The 20,304-nt window shown below is 46.5% G+C and overlaps 2 protein-coding genes across 12 annotated transcripts in view; both read right to left on the minus strand.

The window, feature by feature from the left end:
- Positions 1-12,605, minus strand: part of LOC110256663 (double homeobox protein B-like) — a 68,459-nt gene extending 55,854 nt beyond the window's left edge. For all 11 annotated transcript variants that reach the window (XR_014827786.1, XR_014827792.1, XR_014827791.1 and 8 more), the window contains exon 1: positions 12,479-12,605. Coding sequence is in view for 1 of the 11 variants with exons in the window: in XM_084996817.1 (XP_084852943.1) it covers positions 12,479-12,515 (37 nt within the window). In the remaining 10 variants the exon portion in view is untranslated. The remainder of the gene's footprint in view (positions 1-12,478) is intronic.
- Positions 12,606-14,884: 2,279 nt separating this feature from the next.
- Positions 14,885-19,819, minus strand: LOC146396784 (ral guanine nucleotide dissociation stimulator-like). Its single transcript, XM_084995461.1, has 5 exons — positions 19,762-19,819; positions 17,732-17,885; positions 17,020-17,079; positions 15,849-16,042; positions 14,885-15,592 (listed from the first exon to the last, which is right to left on the minus strand). Exons 1-5 carry the CDS (start codon positions 19,817-19,819, stop codon positions 15,558-15,560), a joined length of 501 nt encoding a protein of 166 aa, XP_084851587.1. The 3' UTR covers positions 14,885-15,557.
- Between the last annotated feature and the right edge of the window lie 485 nt (positions 19,820-20,304).

Here is a 20,304-nt window from a genome sequence, read left to right on the forward strand (position 1 = left end):
GTTCAATGTTACCAAATATCTGGTGAAACTGTTTTTAGGTAAATATACCATAAAACACGATGTTATTATTTTTTTGGCCACACCCATGGCATGTAAGTTCCTGGACCAGGGATTGAACCCACACCACAGCAGCAACCCAAGCTGCTGCAGTGACAACTCTAGATCCTCAACCTGCTGCACCCCAAGACAGCTCTGAAACATAGTTGTTCTTAAAGAGATCACCCAAAAGCTGTTATTCCATTTATCTCTATTTCATTACTTATGAAAACATCATCACACCAAATTAATTTTCTTGTTGACAAACTCTGTAATAGAGATAACACTATCTTACAGACTTTCACAAACCTAGGTACAATAAAAGTATTATACTTAATACTAATGACTGAAGAATTGTCTATATTAATTAAACTATCAATTTAAACTTATTTTTATTCATTAAAGATTAATCTTAGACCATATAAGTCATATGATCCTTCAAAAACTAGGGCTACTTTCAGTAAACATTTAGAAATATTTGATTTGTATGCACTTACTTTTAAGTCAATTAAATACAGCTCTTTCACAAATTAATTTTGATAACACCATCTGAAGATAGGGACATAATGTATTTATAATGTAAAACATGTTAATGCACAGTGAGGCCAAACAAACTGAAACAATTTGGAGCAGAGAAAAGTTTATTGCAGGGCCACGCAAGGAGATGGATGGCTCATGCTCACAAAACATCCAACCAAAATTGTAAAGTGTTTTTAAAGGTAAGGCAAGCATTTTAAAGGGGTGGGGTCAGTTGTTGCAAACTTCTTGGTACAGATACCCTTTGTTCCTGAAGCTGTTCACAGAGGTCATGTCATGATGCTCCTATAAACCTCCAACAAGATACAATCTTTAGATAATTGAAATAATTTCTATACTCTTAAATTTGTTGAGGTTAGTTTTGTGCTCCAGTATGTGGTCAATCCTTGAGAATGTTTCATGTGCACTTGAAAAGAATGTATAGTCTGGTTTTTTTTTGGATGTAGTGTCCTGAAAATGTCAAGTAAGTCTTTCTATTGTGTCATTTAGGATCTCTGTTGCCATATTCATTTTCTGTTTAGAGGATCTGTATATTGATGTGAGCAGGTGTTAAAGTCTCCTACTATTATTGGATCCCCATCAATTTCTTCTTTTATGTATGTTAGTATTTGTTGTATTTATCTGGGTGTGCCTATATTGAGGCATATATACTGAAGATTGTAATATCTTCTTCTTGAAGGATCCTTTTATCACTGAATAGTATCCTCCTTTGTCTTTGTGGCCTTTATTTTGAAGTCTATTTTGTCTAATAGACTGTATTGCAACTCCTGCTTTCCTGTCTTTTCCATTGGCATGAACTATCTTTTCCCATTCTCTCGCTTTCAATTTATGTGTCCTTTGCCCTAAGGTGAGTCTCCTGTAGACAGTATATTGCTTTCTTTTTTTTTTTTTTTAATCGAATCTGCCACTCTATGTCTTTTGATTGAAGCATTCAGTCCACTGACATTTAAGGTAATTATTGATAAATATGCATTTATTGCCATTTTAAACCTTGCTTTCTGGTTGATTCTGTGTTTCTTTTTTCCTTTTTTTTTTGGTTGGATGATTTCCCTTTATTTTATGCTTGTGCACTTTTTCTTTTTAATGAACGTAATGTTAGGATTTGATTTGTGGTTGCCCTGTTTTTCAAGCATGTTAACCCCTTCCTATGTCTGCTTCCTTTAGCCTGATAGTCATAAAGGCTCAAACACATTCTGAAAAAGAAAGTCTAGATTTTTTTACTTTCTTTCCCCACACTTTGATTTTGAAGTACTTTTTTTTAACATCTTCATGTATGTCCTTTTGCTGTTCCTTATGCTTATTGTCAGTTTTACAATAGGTTTTGTTTTTTCCTTTTAGATCTGTATACTGGCTTATTTAAGTGATTGCTTTCAGTATTTCTTTTAGAATGGGTTTAGTATTGCTGTACTCTTTTTTTTTTAATCTTTTTTTTATTACTCAAATGAATTTATCACATCTGTAGTTATATAATGATCATAACAATCTAATTTCACAGGATTTCCATCCCACAACCCAGGCACATCCCCCCACCCTCCAAACTGTCTCCTCCGGAGACCATAAGTTTTTCAATGTCTGTGAGTCAGCATCTGTTCTGCAAAGAAGTTCCGTCTGTCCTTTTTTCAGATTCCACATGTCAGTGAAAGCATTTGATGTTGGTGTCTCACTGTATGGCTGACTTCACTTAGCATGATAGTTTCTAGGTCCATCCATTTTGCTAAAAATGCTGGTATTTCGTTCCTTTTAATGGCTGAGTAATATTCCGAGTGTATGTGTACCACATCTTCTGCACCCACTCCTCTGTCGATGGACATTTAGGTTGTTTCTATGTCTTGGCTATTGAAAACAGTGCTGCAATGAACATTGGAGTACATGTGTCTTTGCGAGTCGTGGTTTTCTCTGGATAGATGCCCAGGAGTGGGATTGCTGGATCAAATGGTAGTTCAATGTTTAGTTTTCTGAGGCATCTCCATACTGTCTTCCACAGTGGTTGCACCAATTCACAATCCCACCAGCAGTGAAATAGGGTTCCTTTTTCTCCACACCCTCTCTAGCACCTATTGTTTGTAGACTTTTTGAGGATGGCCATTCTGGCTGGGGTAAGGTGGTACCTCATAGTGGTTTTGATTTGCGTTTCTCTAATAATGAGTGAAGTTGAACGTCTTTTCATGTGTTTTTTGGCCATCTGTATGTCTTTGGAGAATTGTCTGTTTAGATCTTCTGCCCATTTTTTGATGGGGTTGTTAGTTTTTTTGGTATGGAGCTGCAGCAAAGTCTTTATTAAAGGAAAGCAAATAGTTCCCAGGGCTGCTGGTGATACCGGAAAGATGATACCGGAATCTGGGTTCTTGTTCATGGCAGTTGGAAAATGAACTCCGCAAATACACAGGTAGGAAACAAGCAAAGTCTTTATTAAAGGAAAGTAAATAGCTTCCAGGGCTGATGGGAGAGGGGAGAAGAGCTCTCTTTCTCTATTTTCCTATAGGGGTTTTTATTCCTTAAAGTTGGCGGAGGTACCAACATGGGGTCCAGAGAGATGTGGTCTCCCATTGGCCTTGCTTAGTTACCTATATCAGTGCTTGTTCAATAGGGTCTTAGGGGTGGAAATGTCCTGTAAATCTCATAGTTTCTTTGTCCTTTCGTCCCATAAACTGAGTCACAGCAGATTAGAGATTAATGTCCATCTGGGCGTAGATACACTTCCTATAGTAAACAAGGCCCGTGGGGATGTTACTTCCTGGTGATACTCCTCAATCTTGAGGGGAGCAAGTGTTGGACAAGAAAAGGAATAAAAGTTCAGATAAAAAGGTTAATCATAAGCTTGACAAAGGTATCCACAGGGTCCTGCTTGGTTTTACCAGCAGACACTGTTTTGAGAGGGGCCTGTGGCGTCTAAGTCTGGCACAGCTATGCCATTTTTACTTCCAAATGCATTTCTCTCCTCAGTGGCCAAAGCAGATGTCACCATTAATGACTTTAGTGCTTTTCTAGATATGAGAAGAAGAGGTGATTGTGGAACAGAATTGATCAGTTTGGGCAGGGAAATATTTCTTAGAGTCTTTAGTAAATTACACAAGGCTCGCTCTTTCTTTGCCTACAGTTATTTGAACCTGACTTAGCTCTGTTGTTGCCTAATTTGTAATTGGACTAAGGCTTTTGGTTCCAGTTCTCACATCTATCTATTAACTTTCTGACTGTGTCTTAACTATACTAGATTCCCATGCTGTGCTATTGAACAGGATTAAACAAGTAGGTTAACTCACCCTTCTCCAAGCTATAATGAGGGAAATGGGAGGTGGACCTTAAACAGTATATGCAGATCTCAATGAACAGAATCAGAATTTGATATCCATTAAAATAGTCTCTCTCTAAAAACACCCTCATTTAAAAATCAAATACACCCAAATGAAGATTAGTTTGTTTTCAAAATGAGTCCAGTTAATTGATGATAATTTTCTCCTTTAAATTGGCTGTGCTGGAATTTTTTTCATAAGGAGTCTCAGATGAAATTTTAAAAGGCCTCCCAGGGCCAGGAAGGCCATGCCAAGGAGCTGTCAGATTTCACGTTATAGGTTTGGGTGAATTCTTCCCTTTTTGAGGTCCCCAAAATACTTTGAGATTTTTTGTACCTATTAGAAGGTGGCCTTCCTAATTTATCTGAAAAGGCTATTGGGAACCTAAGAATTTCCACTCTCTGGAGACGTTAGGTAGAGAGAAAGGACAAATGCTTCAACTCCGCCCACAAAGGCATAATCCACCAAACTGCTGCAAGTCACAACTAGCCCAAGGGGAAAGATTTTCCCACATCTGGAAAAAACACAGATCAGAAGCCAGTAACATCTCAGGTAAAACCAAAAAAAAAAAAAAAAAAAAAAAAATCACCACTACGTTCATTAGTTTTCTCAGTCCTATACAATCAATCCCTCTTACCAACAGTTCTATGAAATCAGTGTTTCCATTAGACTTTCAAAATATCTTAACTACTTTAGCAGTGGGAATTAACAGCTATTAGAAAACTAATTTTTAAAAAGGTCCTTCTTCTTGAAGACGTTGGCAGTTTTGCAAAGCATCAGCTTCACTGCCTATTAAAGACTTAAAACAAGGGTAAAGATCTGATGACAATATTCTTGACAAAGAAGTTTATCCAAGTTGTGACATACAACATTTTAACATAACAGCTGGGTTTCTCCTGTGGCACAGTGGGATCGGTGGCATCTCTGGAGCACAGGGACACAGATTCCATCCCTGGCCTGGCACAGTGGGTTGAAGGTCTACATTGCAGTGCGGGCAGCAGCGGCTATGGCTCGGATCTGATGCCTGGCCCAGGAACTTCATATGCTGCCAAATTATACCAGGACATACCCAAATTTCAGGAACCTTATATAATTTATAGAATATCTATATTAATAACACTTATTCATATTATATAACCTGAGGAGGCTTATACTTTCCGTGTAATTTAACAATCCAACCAATCCCAATTAAAAATATATACACATTTTTCTGAGATGCCTCAGGGACCCACTGAAGCATCCCCAGATTAGCTGAAATCAAAGGAACTTTAACCTGAGTTTGATAGGAAGTTTGTCAAAAATACCAGTTTTAAAAACATTTGGTCAGATAGAATCATAGGTCACTGTGAATACTAAAAAACAAACACACAGATCACTTAAAGGCAAGGAAGATCACCATCTGTTATCAAAAGCAGCATTCTAAGTAAACTTGCTCTCTTAGCAGAGAAGAACCAAATCTAGTCCTGCATTAGTCTACTTTTTTTTTTTTTTTGGTCTTTTGTCTTTTTTGTTGTTGTTTTGTTGTTGTTGTTGTTGCTATTTCTTGGGCCGCTCCCGCGGCATATGGAGGTTCCCAGGCTAGGGGTTGAATCAGAGCTGTAGCCACCGGCCTATGCCAGAGACACAGCAACGAGAGATCCAAGCCGCGTCTGCAACCTACACCATAGCTCACAGCAACGCCAGATCGTTAACCCACTGAGCAAGGGCAGGGACCGAACCCGCAACCTCATGGTTCCTAGTCGGATTCGTTAACCACTGCGCCACGACGGGAACTCCTAGTCTACTTTTTAATAACAAAATCCATTTACCTAATTAAGCTTAATCTAATCAGCCTGACATACATAAAACCTTTTTTTAAAAACATATATACCATTTTCTTTCTTTTTTTTTTTTTGGCTGCCTCATGGCATATGGAGTTCCCAGGCCAGGGATCAGATCCAAGCCAAACTGCAACCTACACTGCTGCAGCTGCAGCAACACCGGATCCTTAACTGTGGTGCCAGGCTAGGGATCAAACCTACATCCCAGCCCCCCAGAGACATCGCCGATCATGTTGCACCACAGCAGGAACTCCCCATTTCTTACAATACAGCGAAATGTTTATTATTTTTAGTTGCTTTAATTACTTTTTTTTTTCTTTTTAGGGCCATTCCTTTGGCATACGGAAGTTCCCAGGCTAGGGGTAGAACCAGAGCTACAGCTGCGGGCCTATGCCACAGCCACGGCAATGTGGATCCAAGCCACATCTGCAATCTATACCACGGCTTGCAGCAATGCTAGATCCATAACCTACTGAACAAGGCCAGGTATCAAACCCACATCCTCCTGGATACTAATCAGGTTCTTAACCCACTGAGCCACAACAGGAACTCCTGATTATATGTTTAGATTAGAATCCTCAATTCTTAAAAATCTTAATTTTCTAGTGAAAACCAAGAGGCAAGTAATTGTTACCATAATCTGGAGAGACTATTTTAGACAGGCATTCTTAGGTGGAAACTAAAATGAAGGCCTACAAAAGAATAAGTCCGCATGACTCATGGACCCATTCAGACCCAGACCAGCAGTCTGTCTCTACATTATCGGACTTCCACAGGTGAAACGACTAAGTCCATGAAATGGTTGACCTCAAATGGACAAAGACAGACCCAAAGAGAAAGTTAAAATTTTATACCATGATCTCGACCACTGTCCTGGACCTAGAGAGTACAGCACATGATAAAACCTGATTCTCTCCCAACGGTGGTGGGGTGGGGTGTGTGTTGGGGGGTTCTGAGTTCCTCTTGCTCAGTGCTCCCCACCACTCTACTGGTCAATAAATCTTGCTTGAAATCTCACTGCTCTGGTCAACTGTCTTTCTTTCTCCGGCGCTCTAACAGGCATTTTTAAAACATAATTATCCTTTTAACCAAAAAAAAAAAAAATTCCTACAGAGTTTACTAAAAGCTTTTATCTCATTTGCATTTAATTCACTCATGAAATTTCATCATACCAAGTTATTATTTTTGTTGACAAACTGGTAACAGATATAACAAGATTTAACTTCTATTTCACCTAGGTGAAGTCACCAAGCTAGCTTTCTCTACTGCATATGCAAAAAGAACCAGTTTTGGAATTTCAAGAGTTTCATCTCAATCAATTTTCTCAAGTCTGAAGAATAGAGTGTTTAAAAGAATCTTCCTTCTCTCTTGATAGAAGCATACCTAAGATCTTGCAGTTTTGCAAAATGGGCCCTAGGGGAACTATCAAATGGAACAGAGCTCTGATTATCAGGGCAGGTATTATCAAATACCAAACAAATGCAATGCAAAACAGTCTCTCAGGATCACAGGGCCCTGGCACCAAAAAGGGAGATTCCTATCCACTGCAAAGGGAAAATCCCAACCAAGGCTCCACCACAGGTGAAACCCAAGGCAATAGGCAAAGTTACCTGGTGTCGTCACATGTGAGCCCCATTACTAAAGACGTCTCAACTGACCAATGCAAGCACTATGCACATACAAACAACAAACAAAGATCAGATGAAGAGTAGCCCAGAAATTCCACTTCCATTCCCAGACGGAGGCCTCCACAGTGGCCAGACCAGGACTGGCTCACCCCAAAAAGTACACACAAAAACACAAACAACAAATAGGCTACAGTCACAGAGACTGAAAATCAGAGATGTAGTATAAAATTCCACTTCCATTCCCAAATGGAGGAAACCTCCAGATTGGCCCAGGTCTCAAATGGCTCCCTTCCTGAAAGGGAAGCAGCCCACACAGAGTGGAGAGAGTTCCCAGCTTGCACAAGCTGGAGTGACTTATCCCCAGGTGATGCTGAGTGTGGACAACAGCTCTGGATGGTTCTCAGCTCCCAACAGCCTTGTGCTGTGGGCAGCTGGCATCTTTGGGGACAGTCCCTCCAATATCCCTGGAGCGAAGTGGGCTATGGCAGCTGCTGAGGAGTCAGGGAAGGGGGTGCTTCCCCCACCCCTACCCTGGCCAGGGCCAGCCCGCCACGGGGACAGACTCCTAGACTGGCTTTACCAGAATTTTTAGTGCAAATCCATGTGCCCAACACACAGTGAGGCCAAACAAATCAAAACATTGGAGTTTGGAGTTACTGTCGTGGCGCATCGGAAACAAATCCGACTAGGAACCATGAGGATGCAGGTTCGATCCCTGGCCTTGCTCAGTAGGTTAAGGATCTGGCATGGTCATGAGCTGTGGTGTAGGTTGCAGACATGGCTCTGATCCTGCGTTGCTGTGGCTGTGGTGTAGGCTGGCAGCTGTAGCTCCGATTAGACCTTTCCTAGCAGGGGAGCTTCCATATGCCCCAGGTGCGGCCCTAAAAAGCAAAAAAGACCAAAAAACAAACAAAAAAACCAAAACATTGGAGTTTGGAACAGAGGAAGGTTTACTGCAGGGCCATGCAAGGAGCCGGGTGGCTTAAGCCCCCAAATCATCACTAACTCCCTTAAACAAAATTGCAAAGCATTTTTATTTATTTATTTTGCTTTTTAGGGCTGCACCTGCAGCATATGGAAGTTCACAGGCTACAGCTGCCGGCCTTCGCCACAGCAACGCGGGATCCGAGCTGCGTCTGCAACCTGCATCACAGGTCACAGAAATGCTGGATCCTTAATCCACTGAGCGAGGCCAGGGATTGAACCCAAAACCTCATTGTGAACCCGCAACCTTATGGTTCCCAGTTGTATTAGTTTCCGCTGCGCCCCGAAGGGGAAATCCCCAATTTGCAAAGCATTTTTTTTGTTGTTGTTGTTTTTTTAGGGCTGCACCGCAGCATTTGGAGGTTCCCAGGCTAGGGGTCGAATCGGAGCTGTTGCTGCCAGCCTTTGCCATAGCCACAGCAACGCCAGATCCAAGCCATGTGTGTGACCTACACCACAGCTCACAGCAATGCCAGATCCTTAACCCACTGAGCGAGGCTAGGGATCGAACCTGCAACCTCATGGTTCCTAGTCGGATTTGTTTCCGCTGTGCCACGACCAGAACTCCTGCAAAGCATTTTTAAAGGCACAGTGAGGGAGGGGCTCCATTGGTTGTTGCACACTTCTCCATGTAGAAATCCCTTGTTCTTAAAGCTGTCCACAGAGGTCAGATACCAATGTTCCTATAAACCTCCAACAAGATACTTCAGAGAAGAGCTAAAGCAGAGGATATGGGGGAAGGGCCTATCCCAAAGAGGCTCCACAGGGTCCTGCTTGTTATACACACAGCCTTACATCCATCCAGATAGATACGAAACAGAGATCTCATAGCTTTCCTGTTTGAGTTTTAAAAAGCCTCTTTCCCTTTTTTTTTTCTTTCACTTTTAAGTTCTCCTAATTGAGCCAAAGCTGTAGTCTCAGGTGATATGGGCTGTGTTTACATTTCAAGGACACCATAAGTGTTATAACTTCAAGGTTTCTACTAGGAATACTTTTTCTCTCAAGGTCAGAATTTTGGAAATGATGTTTTATCAAGCTGGCTTTCTCTCTAGTTTGAGAGTGTCAAAAGAGCTCCATCCTGGCCATTTAAGAGTAAAGGTGAGTGCTTGCAAGCACTGACTTCATTCCCACTGCAAATGAAGTCAGTGTGAGTTCCAGGGAGTGGCTGCCTGTTTGCCAGCTGTTCAGTCTTTGAGGCATTACTTCCCATTATTAAGTTGGTAGCCTCAATCAGATGGATCTGAACACCCTTCTGAGAGCAGTGTGATGGATCAAACGTGTGCTGCTTCTGAGTCTAGCTCCCTAAGGACTTACCCTTACGTCAGTTCTACTCTGTCACCTGTCTCAGTTTTCCCCTCTAGCAGAAATTGCTGTGGGTGCCTGGAGCACCAGGTGATCAGCCTTACTGTGCCCCCTGTGCGAGCAGAATTGACTTAATGGTTGTAGTGGGATCCCCTACAGGACCATTAACCGTCAAGGGGATTGAACCTCAGACACTTCTGCTAGGTTCTCAGTTGTCTGAGAACACACTGTAGTGTGAATAAGTAAATGTCCATTTTCTTCAGAGTTAAGCAGGCTTAGTCTCTCATTTCAATAGCAAACACTTTGTTCAGATCATACATAATCTTTCCAATTTAAGTCCATTTTTGAAAAAGGACAGTCAACCCAATTCCATCCAAAGTTACCCTTAGGTCTCTGCCTAAGAAATGTACTGGCACCCTCTTTAGAACTCCAAGTCCCAAGAAAAACAGCTGGAGTAAAATTCAGGACATCATTTAAAGCAGTTATGTCAGGATATCAGGAGAACTCACCAGAGCCCCTAGGAATACTGAGAAGCAAGTGGGGCTCAAAGCACCAGTTTAGGGTAGAACCTAAGTGTCCTCTGGTGGGTGTCTCTGGGCTATATGCAGAATAATGCTTTTATCCTGAATAAAAGCACAGAGTTCCAGGAAATACACAGTCTATAATCAATGAAAACAATAATGTCTCCTTTAGTCATCATCATGGTATCCAAATTAAAGACCCCGGCTGAAGAGACAATGCTTACTTTTTCAAAGCCAGAATGAGCTCGCTAACACACCCTTTCTCCATCATCTTCTGGCAGTCAGGCCAGACAGCTACTCTGTGTCTTTTTGTTTCTCTGATTCTTTCCATCTACTTCTCTTTGTTCAACTCTATTTTTCTCCCTCTTAGTCTTTGTCTCTGTTTCTCCTCTTTCTCTCACTTGATCTCTTTGGCTCTTTTGCCTCATCTGTGATGTGGTTGATGCCTGATTAATATTTCTGTGCCTCTCATGGCCACACAGCAGTGCAGTTTCATAACATATCATCACTGGCAATTGCCCCCGTCAAAAATTCACTACACCTGTAGGACAATGATGCCTGGGAAATACTCATTTACAGTCAGTACCTCTTAGCGGATACATGCCACAGTCACTTCCAGGTCAGGAGACTCTCATGTACCCAACTCCCATCTTTGGAAAGTGTGCCATTATCTTTAACAATGAAACCATGTGCTTGCTATCTCATTACCCAGGTGCAGGGTTTTTTGTTTTTGTTTTAAAGTAATTTTTGAGTGTTTTGTGTGGAAAGTTTGATAACTCAGGAAAATATTTCAAGAGAGAAAGACAACCAATTGCTATCCCACAAAGCATTGTGAGTTATACTAACTACCAGTTTTAACTACATTTTTTTTCCCCATTTTTTTCATTTTATTTTTTTAGTGTAATCACTTGGGTTGCTTTTGATTTTTTGGCACATATTTAAAAGAATTTTTAAACTATAGTTGATTTACAATGTTGTATCAATTTCTGCTGTACAGCAAAGTGACCCAGTCATACATACATACATTCTTTTTTCTCAGGTTATCTTCCATTATGTTCTAGAACAAGAGATTGGATATAGTTCCCTGTGCTATTCAGTAGGACCTCATTGTTTATCCTACATTCTCTTTTAAAAAAAGTTTTATTGAAGTATAGGTGACTTACAATGTTGCGAAAATTTCTGCTGTGCCAAAAAGTTAACCACATTTTTTTTATGATCTGAAACCTAACTTGGTAGTCAAGCTCCTACCAACCAAATAGCACATAAAACCCCAGAGAACCAAAAACCCCCAAACTATTCTCAAAATAAGCATTTGCTGGAGCTGATCTGAGATATATCAGAGAATGAATATGCAAAACTCCAAGAGTGACATAGCAAAATATCATGAAATAAACATTTCTCCTGATTTAGAAGTCTTCCCTTCCTCATGTAAGACTGACCCCAACACCCCCCCCCCCCAAAAGTCATTCCCTTTAGTGGCTAGAACTTTCAAAGATTTGAGCCTCTATGATAACTGCTCAAAAATGAATTTTTAAAATGCTCATTAACTTAGACTAACCCTGCTTCGCCAAAAGACGGCCTGTTGCTAGAAAAGAGTAACGCAAACATGAAAAATATAACGTGTTCAAGGGCCCTTCATCGTGCCAAACCCTAGAAGAGCGGGAAAATTCCTTTAGTTCAGATGTTGGTTAAGCGTCACTCTGTCACAAACTGCCCTCCAGTGAGCGCTCTGAGAGGCAGTGAGGACTCCTTTTAGTTAATAAAGCATGAAAACACTGGAGAGTCACCTGGAGCCTTTTGGAGGGACCCTCCCGAGGGCTGATGGCTGTGGGAAAGAACACAGAGGCCCCATCTCAGCACCTTAGTGGTTGGCGGGGGCTGGAGGAGCCCCGCGCTGTGCACGCGCGCAGCCCGAAAGCAGAGGCCGCGTCACACCTGCCGACCCACCGCGCCGAGGACCCGCGCCCCGCGGGCCCCACTTCGGGCTCCTCGCCGGCGCCTCCTGGTCCCAGGCCCGCGAGCCCGCGAGCCCGCGGCGACGGGGCCGAGTCCCGGGGTCCTCGGACCCAGAGGCCAGCTGCTGGTGGGGACGGCCCCGCAGGCAGAAGGCCAGGCCAAGGAGGGAGGACTGAGAGCGCGCGCGGCGCCCGCCGCTCAACGCCCGCCTTCGCCGCCCCGGACCGGCGTCCTCACCCTGTGGGCCGCGGCTGCAGCAGGTGGCGGCTGCCCCGAGAGTCGAGGACCGATGGAGGCTCGTGCTCCTCGGGGCGGGAGGAGTCGGGGCCCCTAGCTGTGGGCTCAGGGGTTGGGGGGAGCGGTGGAGGTTGGAGGGCGGGGCCGCGGGAAAGAGTTGTACTCACCCGTCTTTGCGCGGCTCCCTCGTGGAGACACCCGCATCGCTGGCCACCCCCTCAGTGTCTCCTACTTCCCTTTCCTCTGGGCGAGGGGCCTTCAGCGGCGAATCCCTGCCCTTGAGCTCTCACACCTGCCTCTGCTGGAGCCTGCGCACTGGCTCCACCTGAGAGGGGGGGCGAGAAGGGGAGGCAGGCCTCCCAGCCCAGCCTTAGGACTTCTGGCCAGGATACCCATGTTTCTTACTCATTTCCTGCGAGTGTGTTACTGGAGCTCAATTTAAAAAAAATAAATGACAAGATTTCTTGTCCAAATCATAATTAAATGGCTATAGATTCTGCCTTTGTAAGATTTCTGTGGTGATCGTTATTTGTCCTTGGTCAACTGACCTGAGTCAGATAATATAACAAATTTTTTCAAAGTTACATTTTTCTTCCATCAGTTTTCAGTCAAGAATACATTTTATCATGTAGAGTTTTACTGGATATGCATTATATTTACTAATAATCACCATGATGGTCCATGTGTCCATAGGGTCAAAATGTGCGTGTCCAACACAGCTATTTCCTTGATGACAGATACTGAATTTTGATCCAACTTTTGAACATGCTCCTTCCCCAAAAGGTTCCACTTTCCTTAGAGAATAAAAGAAGATTTTCTCAGAACTGCTTCCGGGTAAAGGCAGATGAAAGCTACCTAATGTTTGCCAATGGCCTGCCAAGGAATTGAAAGAATCTTTCCCAATTGATATCCTGGTTAGAAACCACATCTCTCATTTCTCTGGGAAGGAAGAAACATCAAGGAGAATCGGTTGTGGGGAAATAAAGGTCCAACTAAGTCATCTGAAAATTATGCACCTCTTCCCCTTCATCTTACTGTTGGGTGTAGGAAAAGAGCAAGGGTCAGCCCCATGTAGTGTTTTTTTTGGCGCGGGGGGGGGGGCACCCGGCACCTGAGGCATATGGAGGTTTTCAGGCTGGGGGTTGAATCAGCCTTCGCCACAGCCATGCTGTATCGGCACTGTGTCTGTGACCTACACCACAGCTCACAGCAACGCTGGTTCCTTAACCCACTGATAGAGGCCAGGGATCAAACCCCCAACCTCAAGGTTAGTAGTTGGATGCATTTCCACTCTGCGGTGGGAACTTATGCCTCCATGTAGTTTTCATTCTTCTTTCCTGAAGAAGAGAAACTTAGTTTTACTGAGGATAGAAATTCCCCATATTAAATGCTCTAAAGCCTAGCTTGTCTTGCAGCTCTGAGTGGCCAGATGAATTTCAGGCAAATCAGATGTGGGGAGAGGGATTTGGCAAAAATTTGGGGATTGCTTAGATAGAGCCAAAGACAGGAGTTCCCGTGGTAGCGCAGTGGTTAACAAATCCGACTAGGAACCATGAGGTTGCGGGTTCGATCCCTGGCCTTGTTTGGTGAGTAAAGGAGTGAGCCGTGGTGTAGGTCGAAGAGGAGGCTCGAATCCTGCGTTGCTGTGGCTCTGGCATAGGAGGGTGGCTACAGCTCTGATTAGAACCCTAGCCTGGGGACCTCCATATGCCACAGGAACGGCCCTAGGAAAGGCAAAAAGACAAAAACAAACAAACAAACAAAAAAACAAAACAGAAACAAACAAAACAAAAAACACCGCATAGATTAGAGACAGCTGTGTGGGCCCATTGGACCTCCATCTTTGCTCCTTCCAGCCACAGGAATGACGACATGGTGGCTGGTCTAGGCTCGTGCTCCAGCAGCCATTTTGGGCCAAGAGACAGCCTTGAAAATTGACAGTAGCTAAAAGATGCTGGCACAGAAAGACAAATGATGGCTGACTGCTGTGCTGTGCAGTTGAAGGTCAGCAAGGACTGTCCATGTCCATAGTTGTTTTTATATGATCAAGGAAAAAAATCTGCCTCTTGTCTGTGCCTGTGTTGTCTGGCTTTTCTGCTATATTGAAATATTAAGGGAAGTATTAATTGTGCATTGAAATACTGTGTGTTTGCAACATGGATGAAGAAGTGGAAATTGTATACCTAAATTCTGGGGATTGTCAAATGGTACAAGCACTGTATGTAACATTTCAGCAGGTCCTCAAAAGGTCAGCATAGAGTTTTCAGTCAACCCCAATATTCAACTCCAAATCAATGTTCCCAAAAAGTGAATACACATACACACAGAAGTGAATACAAATATTTAAATGCACCTGCACAAATATAAACAGCACCAATATTCACAAGAGCTCAAAGGTGAAAACAATCCTAATGCCCATAAACAGATGAAAATATAGACACGTGTGCTGTGTTCACTTACATACAGAATATTATTTGGTGACAAAAAGAATACAAATGTCCTGGAGTAGATATTAGAAGGGGTTATATAACATTGTGAATGTAATTAATGCCACTCACATATACAATTTAAAATGAGCAAAGAATTAAATTTATTTTAAAAGAACTTTACATCATAGAATAAACAATTTACTATATGTACAAGGGAGGGGCAGGAAGGCTCTAGGGCTGCTGCTGGCACCAGGGCAACTCCTGATAGGCTGTGAAGGGCACTGCACATGCTGGTGCTCCTCTCTGACCTGGGAGCAGTTCTGGGGAGACTGGGAGAGGAACTGGCTCCAGCACCCGAGGAACTAGAAGAATGGAGTCCCCTATGCTCTCCAGGTCCAGAACTGGAGCTGGATGATACCCCGGGTGCACAGCTGGTGCCAAAGCACAATGGAGCTCCAGAGCCTGGGGCAGAGCTCCAGAGCAAAGGTTTTCTTAATCTCAGCAACTGAGGCTGCTGATGAGACTGGCTGAGGTTGTAGAGGAAGCTCTAGATCATGTTTTACGGATGATTCAGGCTCCAAAGATGGAAGGAAAGCTGATGCTGGCACTTTCTCTGGATCTAGAATTGGAGCCTGTGCAGGTGCTTTTCCTCACCTTGAACTTAAATGAGAGTGAGGGCAGGAGCATGCTCTGGTTCTGGAATTGGAGCAGGCATATCTCCTTGATCAGGCCCTTGACCTTGAATAAGAACTGTGGCTTGAGCTTGCTCTGGCTCTAGAGCTCTAGTGGGCAGTAGAGGGATGGCTGTCTCTAAGTCTCAAGGTGTTTTCATAGCAGGTTCTAGAGCTGGTTCTGTAGCCCCAAGGAGAGAAAATATCAATAGGACTGCTTTTCCACAGGCCTCCCAAAGACAGGAAACTTCTCCCTACCAGTCAATGAGGTTCCAGTCCAAGATGCTACCCCCAGGAAGTCTTCCCAGAAGGCAGCCTGGGGAACAGTGATCTGAGCCTCCTCGTTGCTCCTGGCCCACTTCCAGCATCAGGAGGGTCTGCTCTGTGTGTGGCCCCACCCCTTCCCCTCCCCCACCCCCACCTTGAGCCCTCCTCACCATCAGCCTCTGTCTCAGCGGGTTCCAGGTGCTCCAGCTGTGCCAGGAGAAGGTGGGCCTGGTGCTCCAGGGCTGAGCCAGGCATGTTGAGCTCCAGGTAAGCCAAGATCATCTTCAGGCAGGGAAACTCTGGGGGCTGGTGGAAATCCTCAGGGTAACGGTGCAGCCAGGTGCCCAGGATGGAGCACATGGCCCTGGGAGGAGTCAAGTCGGGTGGGCAGCAGGGTCAGAGGCCTGGCCTCTCCTTTCCCACTGGGATCCCAAGGCAGCCCTTGTGGGGAGCTGGGCCTCTCTGCCTTCCCCTTCTGCCTATCCAGAGGCCGGTTCTACCCCATGTCCCATCTAGCCTGGCATGCTTGGTAGCTGAGGCCTGGGCACAGACAAGGGGCAGGCAACAAGCCTTGGGAAAGGATAGCCCTCCATCCATGGTGGGAATGCCTCTCCCCTTCTTCAGCGAAGCCTGGCACACTGTTCTGTCCCTCTCCCTGCCCCTCTGCAATGGATGCCACGTCTGTGAGGACAGGCAGGATGTCTGCTCTGGTCCCTGCACCCTCGGGAACACAGTAGGTGCTCTAGGAACATCTGACTCAGGAAGGAACAAACAGACTCTGTCTCCTGCCCCAGCTCCCCGAGGGCCTCCTAACACCTCAGCCTTTAGCTCCTGCACCAACATGCAGCCTCATCCTCTAGGGGCCCTGACTCTGCTTCCTCCTGCTACTGACCCTCATCACAGGGCAGGGTGGGCTCAGCTGGCCCCTAAGTGCTCACTTCATCCCCTGAGCTCCAAGCTGAACCCCCACTGCTGAGTTTCTACCACATCAGAGAGCAGAATGCTCTCCACACCTTGTGTTCTGGGTCCCAGAATGGGGGCAGGGTGGGGTTGGAGGCAGGGCTGGGGTGGAGAGAGGACAGGTGTGGACTCCCTTAGGGGCTGACTCTGTCCTCTGACTTCCCGGATGGATGCTCCTCTCAGCACCACTGCTCCGTCCACAGCACTCTGGCTCTCCTTTCCTCTTTACCAGGAGAAGCCCTCAGAGCTCTGCCCTCAGCAGGCACCATAGGCTGAGTGGGATCCAGGGTCCTGCCAGCCCCTGTCCATCCACAGACCCCACAGCTCCACACTGCTCACTGTAGAAGGGTGTCCTTCCGTCTTGAATCAAAGCCCACTCACCTTTTCAGCTGGTGCAGAGGTCCTCCATCCTCCTCAGAGTAAGGGAGGATACATCCATATCTAGAGGGTGCCAGGAAGGTGTCACATGGACAGTGCTAAGGACACACCTGGATGCTATGACACATATGACAGGGTGAGCCCCCTCTTCCCCCTCCTGCCTGGGAGAATGAAAGCCCTGGACTGCAGGACTCTTGTCTGCTCCACACATTAAATGTTGGTTCTTCCTAGGAAAGCACGTCCACCTAGTGGGCCTTCCTATGCACTGGAAGAATGAAGGCACCCAACCAGCCCCATCACACGTATCTCAGGGGAGCAAGGGGCCCCCTGCTTGCCCCCAGGGATCCCTCCTCACACTCACCCAGGACAGGGAACTCCTCACACATCACCTTTCAAATGCAGATACAGTCAGAGCCCAAGGCCAGAGGCAGTCAGGCAGCGGCTTCCTCCCTGGGAAGAGGAACAGCATCAACCAGCACAGCCGCAGCCCTTCCAGCAGCCCTTTCCCCAGGGCCAGGTCCTCAGAAAACACTTTCCCTGAAGGACCCACTTGCGCCCTACAGTCAACCTAGGGAGCTGGTTCTCCCTTGCCCCTCTTGTGCAGAGGGGCAAACTGTGGCTCAGAGAGGAGCTGCAACGTTACGGAGTCTCACAGATAGTAGGTGGTGGGTCACCAATGTCCCTGCTGGGGGTGGGGGTGGGGCAGAGTGCTCACCTTTGGAACAGAAGGTCCAGCACCTGCTGGGTGGTGGCCAAAGCCCTGCAGGTGCCCATGCAGGTGGCGAGGTAGGCAGGGCCGCTGCCCAGGAAGGCAGGCACCAGCTTTCCCACCAGCTCCTGCCTCCCTGGACCCTCCACACCGGGCAGGTCTCATGCCTGTCCACTGTTGTCACCATTGCCCCCTGGGGAGGAACAGAGCAGAGGCCTGCAGTCAGAGGCAGCCCCAGGGACCAGCAGGAAGGCTGGGGCTGCAGCTCAGCTCAAATCCCCAAGCCTCAGGGACTTGTGGGCAAGGTGGGACAGGAGAGCCCTCAACAGGAGAAAGGCTCTGGCATCACCTGTAGAACTGGCAGTGGGCTGTGGTGAAACGGACTGTGATCTCAGGCCAATTGGTGGCCCAGCTTGGATAGCACCTCCCTCCCTTCACTGCATCATCCCTGTGAGTGCTCCCTGAAGATCCCATTCCAGGGACGAGGTCACAGAGGCTGATCCCACGCTGGATGGATTGGGATGATCAGGGAAACGTGGACCCCTTGGCACTGAGTCAAAACTGGAAACCCTCTAGAAAAAGGGAGGCTGAAACCTCCTGCTTGTGACACGAAGTCAAATCCCATCCAAGTCTCTTTCTGAGATTCCTACCCATGTGTGGACTGTGACTTTGCATGTGGCCAGGGCAGCACCTGGGCCAGGAAGGCAGGTGGGAGAGGAGATGGGGGCCCAGATTTTTCTGGGAGCAGGACTCTGGGGAAGGGAGCCCAGGGGAGGAGCAGGGTGGCTCTGGGACTCGGGATGGGGATTTCTGGGCATGGAGTCACCTCCTCCCTGGCACTCAACTCACTGTGAGCCTGCCCTGGCCTCTGCGGGTGGTGTGGGGCACCTGCCCCTCCTGTGGGGAGAGGGAGCAGGGCCCTCCATGGACCGGCTCCTTTCCGATCTCCTGTGTGGAGCCCTGTGAATACAGTGCCCGGCAGCTGGGCAGAAAGCCTCAGAGGCCCATCTGCTGTCTTGGCGGCTTCTCAGACCCACCAGACATCTCCATTCTAGACACAGGCTTGCACTCTTGGCCCTGACCTCCACCAAGAATGGCAAGAAGCTGACACCCCAGGGCCATGGATTCACACTGGCACAGATAAGAGGTACCACAGGAATCCTCTCTGGCCCCTGCCAGCCTTGTCCTCAGGTGTGACCATGACAGGACTGCCAGTTTGCTAAGGCCTGCCCTTCCTGTTTCTCCCAGAGGGGAAACCTCCCCTCAGATCCGTACCCCCCACCACTGCCACACGCAGATGAGGGGATGTGGTGGCCCTGCCCATGGAGGGCTCCCAGAGGTGGTCGTTCCTGGATTGGTTTGCTGCTCTCAGCCACCTTGTGTTACCTTAGGGGACCTCCTGGGAAGTGACCAGAGGCATTGGAATGGAGAATTGAACCATCGTCTAAGGAATCTGAGAAACTTCTCACTCAAGGGTTTCCTGAAGCAGAAGCCCCTGTAAGTGGGGACACAGCAGGAGAACATCTTTCTCTGTGAAATGACTCCAGCCAAATGACCTGGCTGTTGGGCTGTCCCTAGTGTGTGGGTGCCTGGTTACAGGGGTTCTGAGTTCTGTTGGGCTCCACTGCCAAGGAAGTGACCTCACTTCCTGGGGTCCCCTCCATGAGTGCCCTCCTCACCCCACAGAACATACAGCCCTTGGGGTTGCTGTCTGCTCACCCCCTTCTCCATGTAACCCTGTGACTTGCACACTATACCACCCAGCCCTCCCACAGCTCCCGGGGAGGGACTGTGTGCAGCTTGGAGGAAACAGACCTGGGTTCCACATGCAACTCCTCACTCTTAGCTCTTCTCCATCCAGGATAAGTCAGCATGGCTCTCAGGGCCTGTCTGACTCCCCACCTGTACACCGGGCATGAGTCTAGCACATACTTTTAGGGATGTCCTCAGCTACATGTGGGATAAGGCATGGAAAATGTGGGAGTGGTGGCACATATAGCTCATGCCTCGACCCCCTTTTTTCCTTTTCTCATTACCGGTCTGTTCCTCTTCTGTTCCCATCCCATAGTTCTTATTTAGTGTCACTGTGCCCATGTGTATGTGTGTTTGTGTGCCATTGTGTGTGTGAGTGAGTGTCTCTGGAGCCATAAGAAAACTGCCCCCATATAGGAAGGGATGGGCAAGACCTTCCTAGGATATTAGGGTTTTTAATTTCCAAAGCAATCTCGATGAGAAAGGGTTAAGCCTTGGCCTAGGAGGTCAGAAGCCTGTGACACAAGGCCACACAGCTAGCAGGAGCTGGAGCTGGGGTAACAAAGAGTCAGGTATTCTGGCTTCACTGTCCACACTCATCACCACAGGGCTGGTTGCAGCGAGACTGTCCCCTTTTCAGGGCACACAGCCTAGCAGGCTCATCTTCTCTAGCTGGACACATGGTGGCCCTGGGACAGACAGACTGACAGATGATGGGCTGCCATCAGCAGATAAGACCTGACAGTCTCACTTACTCTTCCTTCATGCTCCTGCTGGTTGGAATGTTTCATCCAGGCCCATCCCCTGTATGAACAGAGTCAAGTTCA

This window comes from Sus scrofa, chromosome 14 (assembly GCF_054392235.1).
Source record: "Sus scrofa isolate SSC_HxYL_T2T_F1_AM1 chromosome 14, Sscrofa_HxYL_maternal_Yorkshire_Landrace_v2.0, whole genome shotgun sequence".
Taxonomy (NCBI): domain Eukaryota; kingdom Metazoa; phylum Chordata; class Mammalia; order Artiodactyla; family Suidae; genus Sus; species Sus scrofa.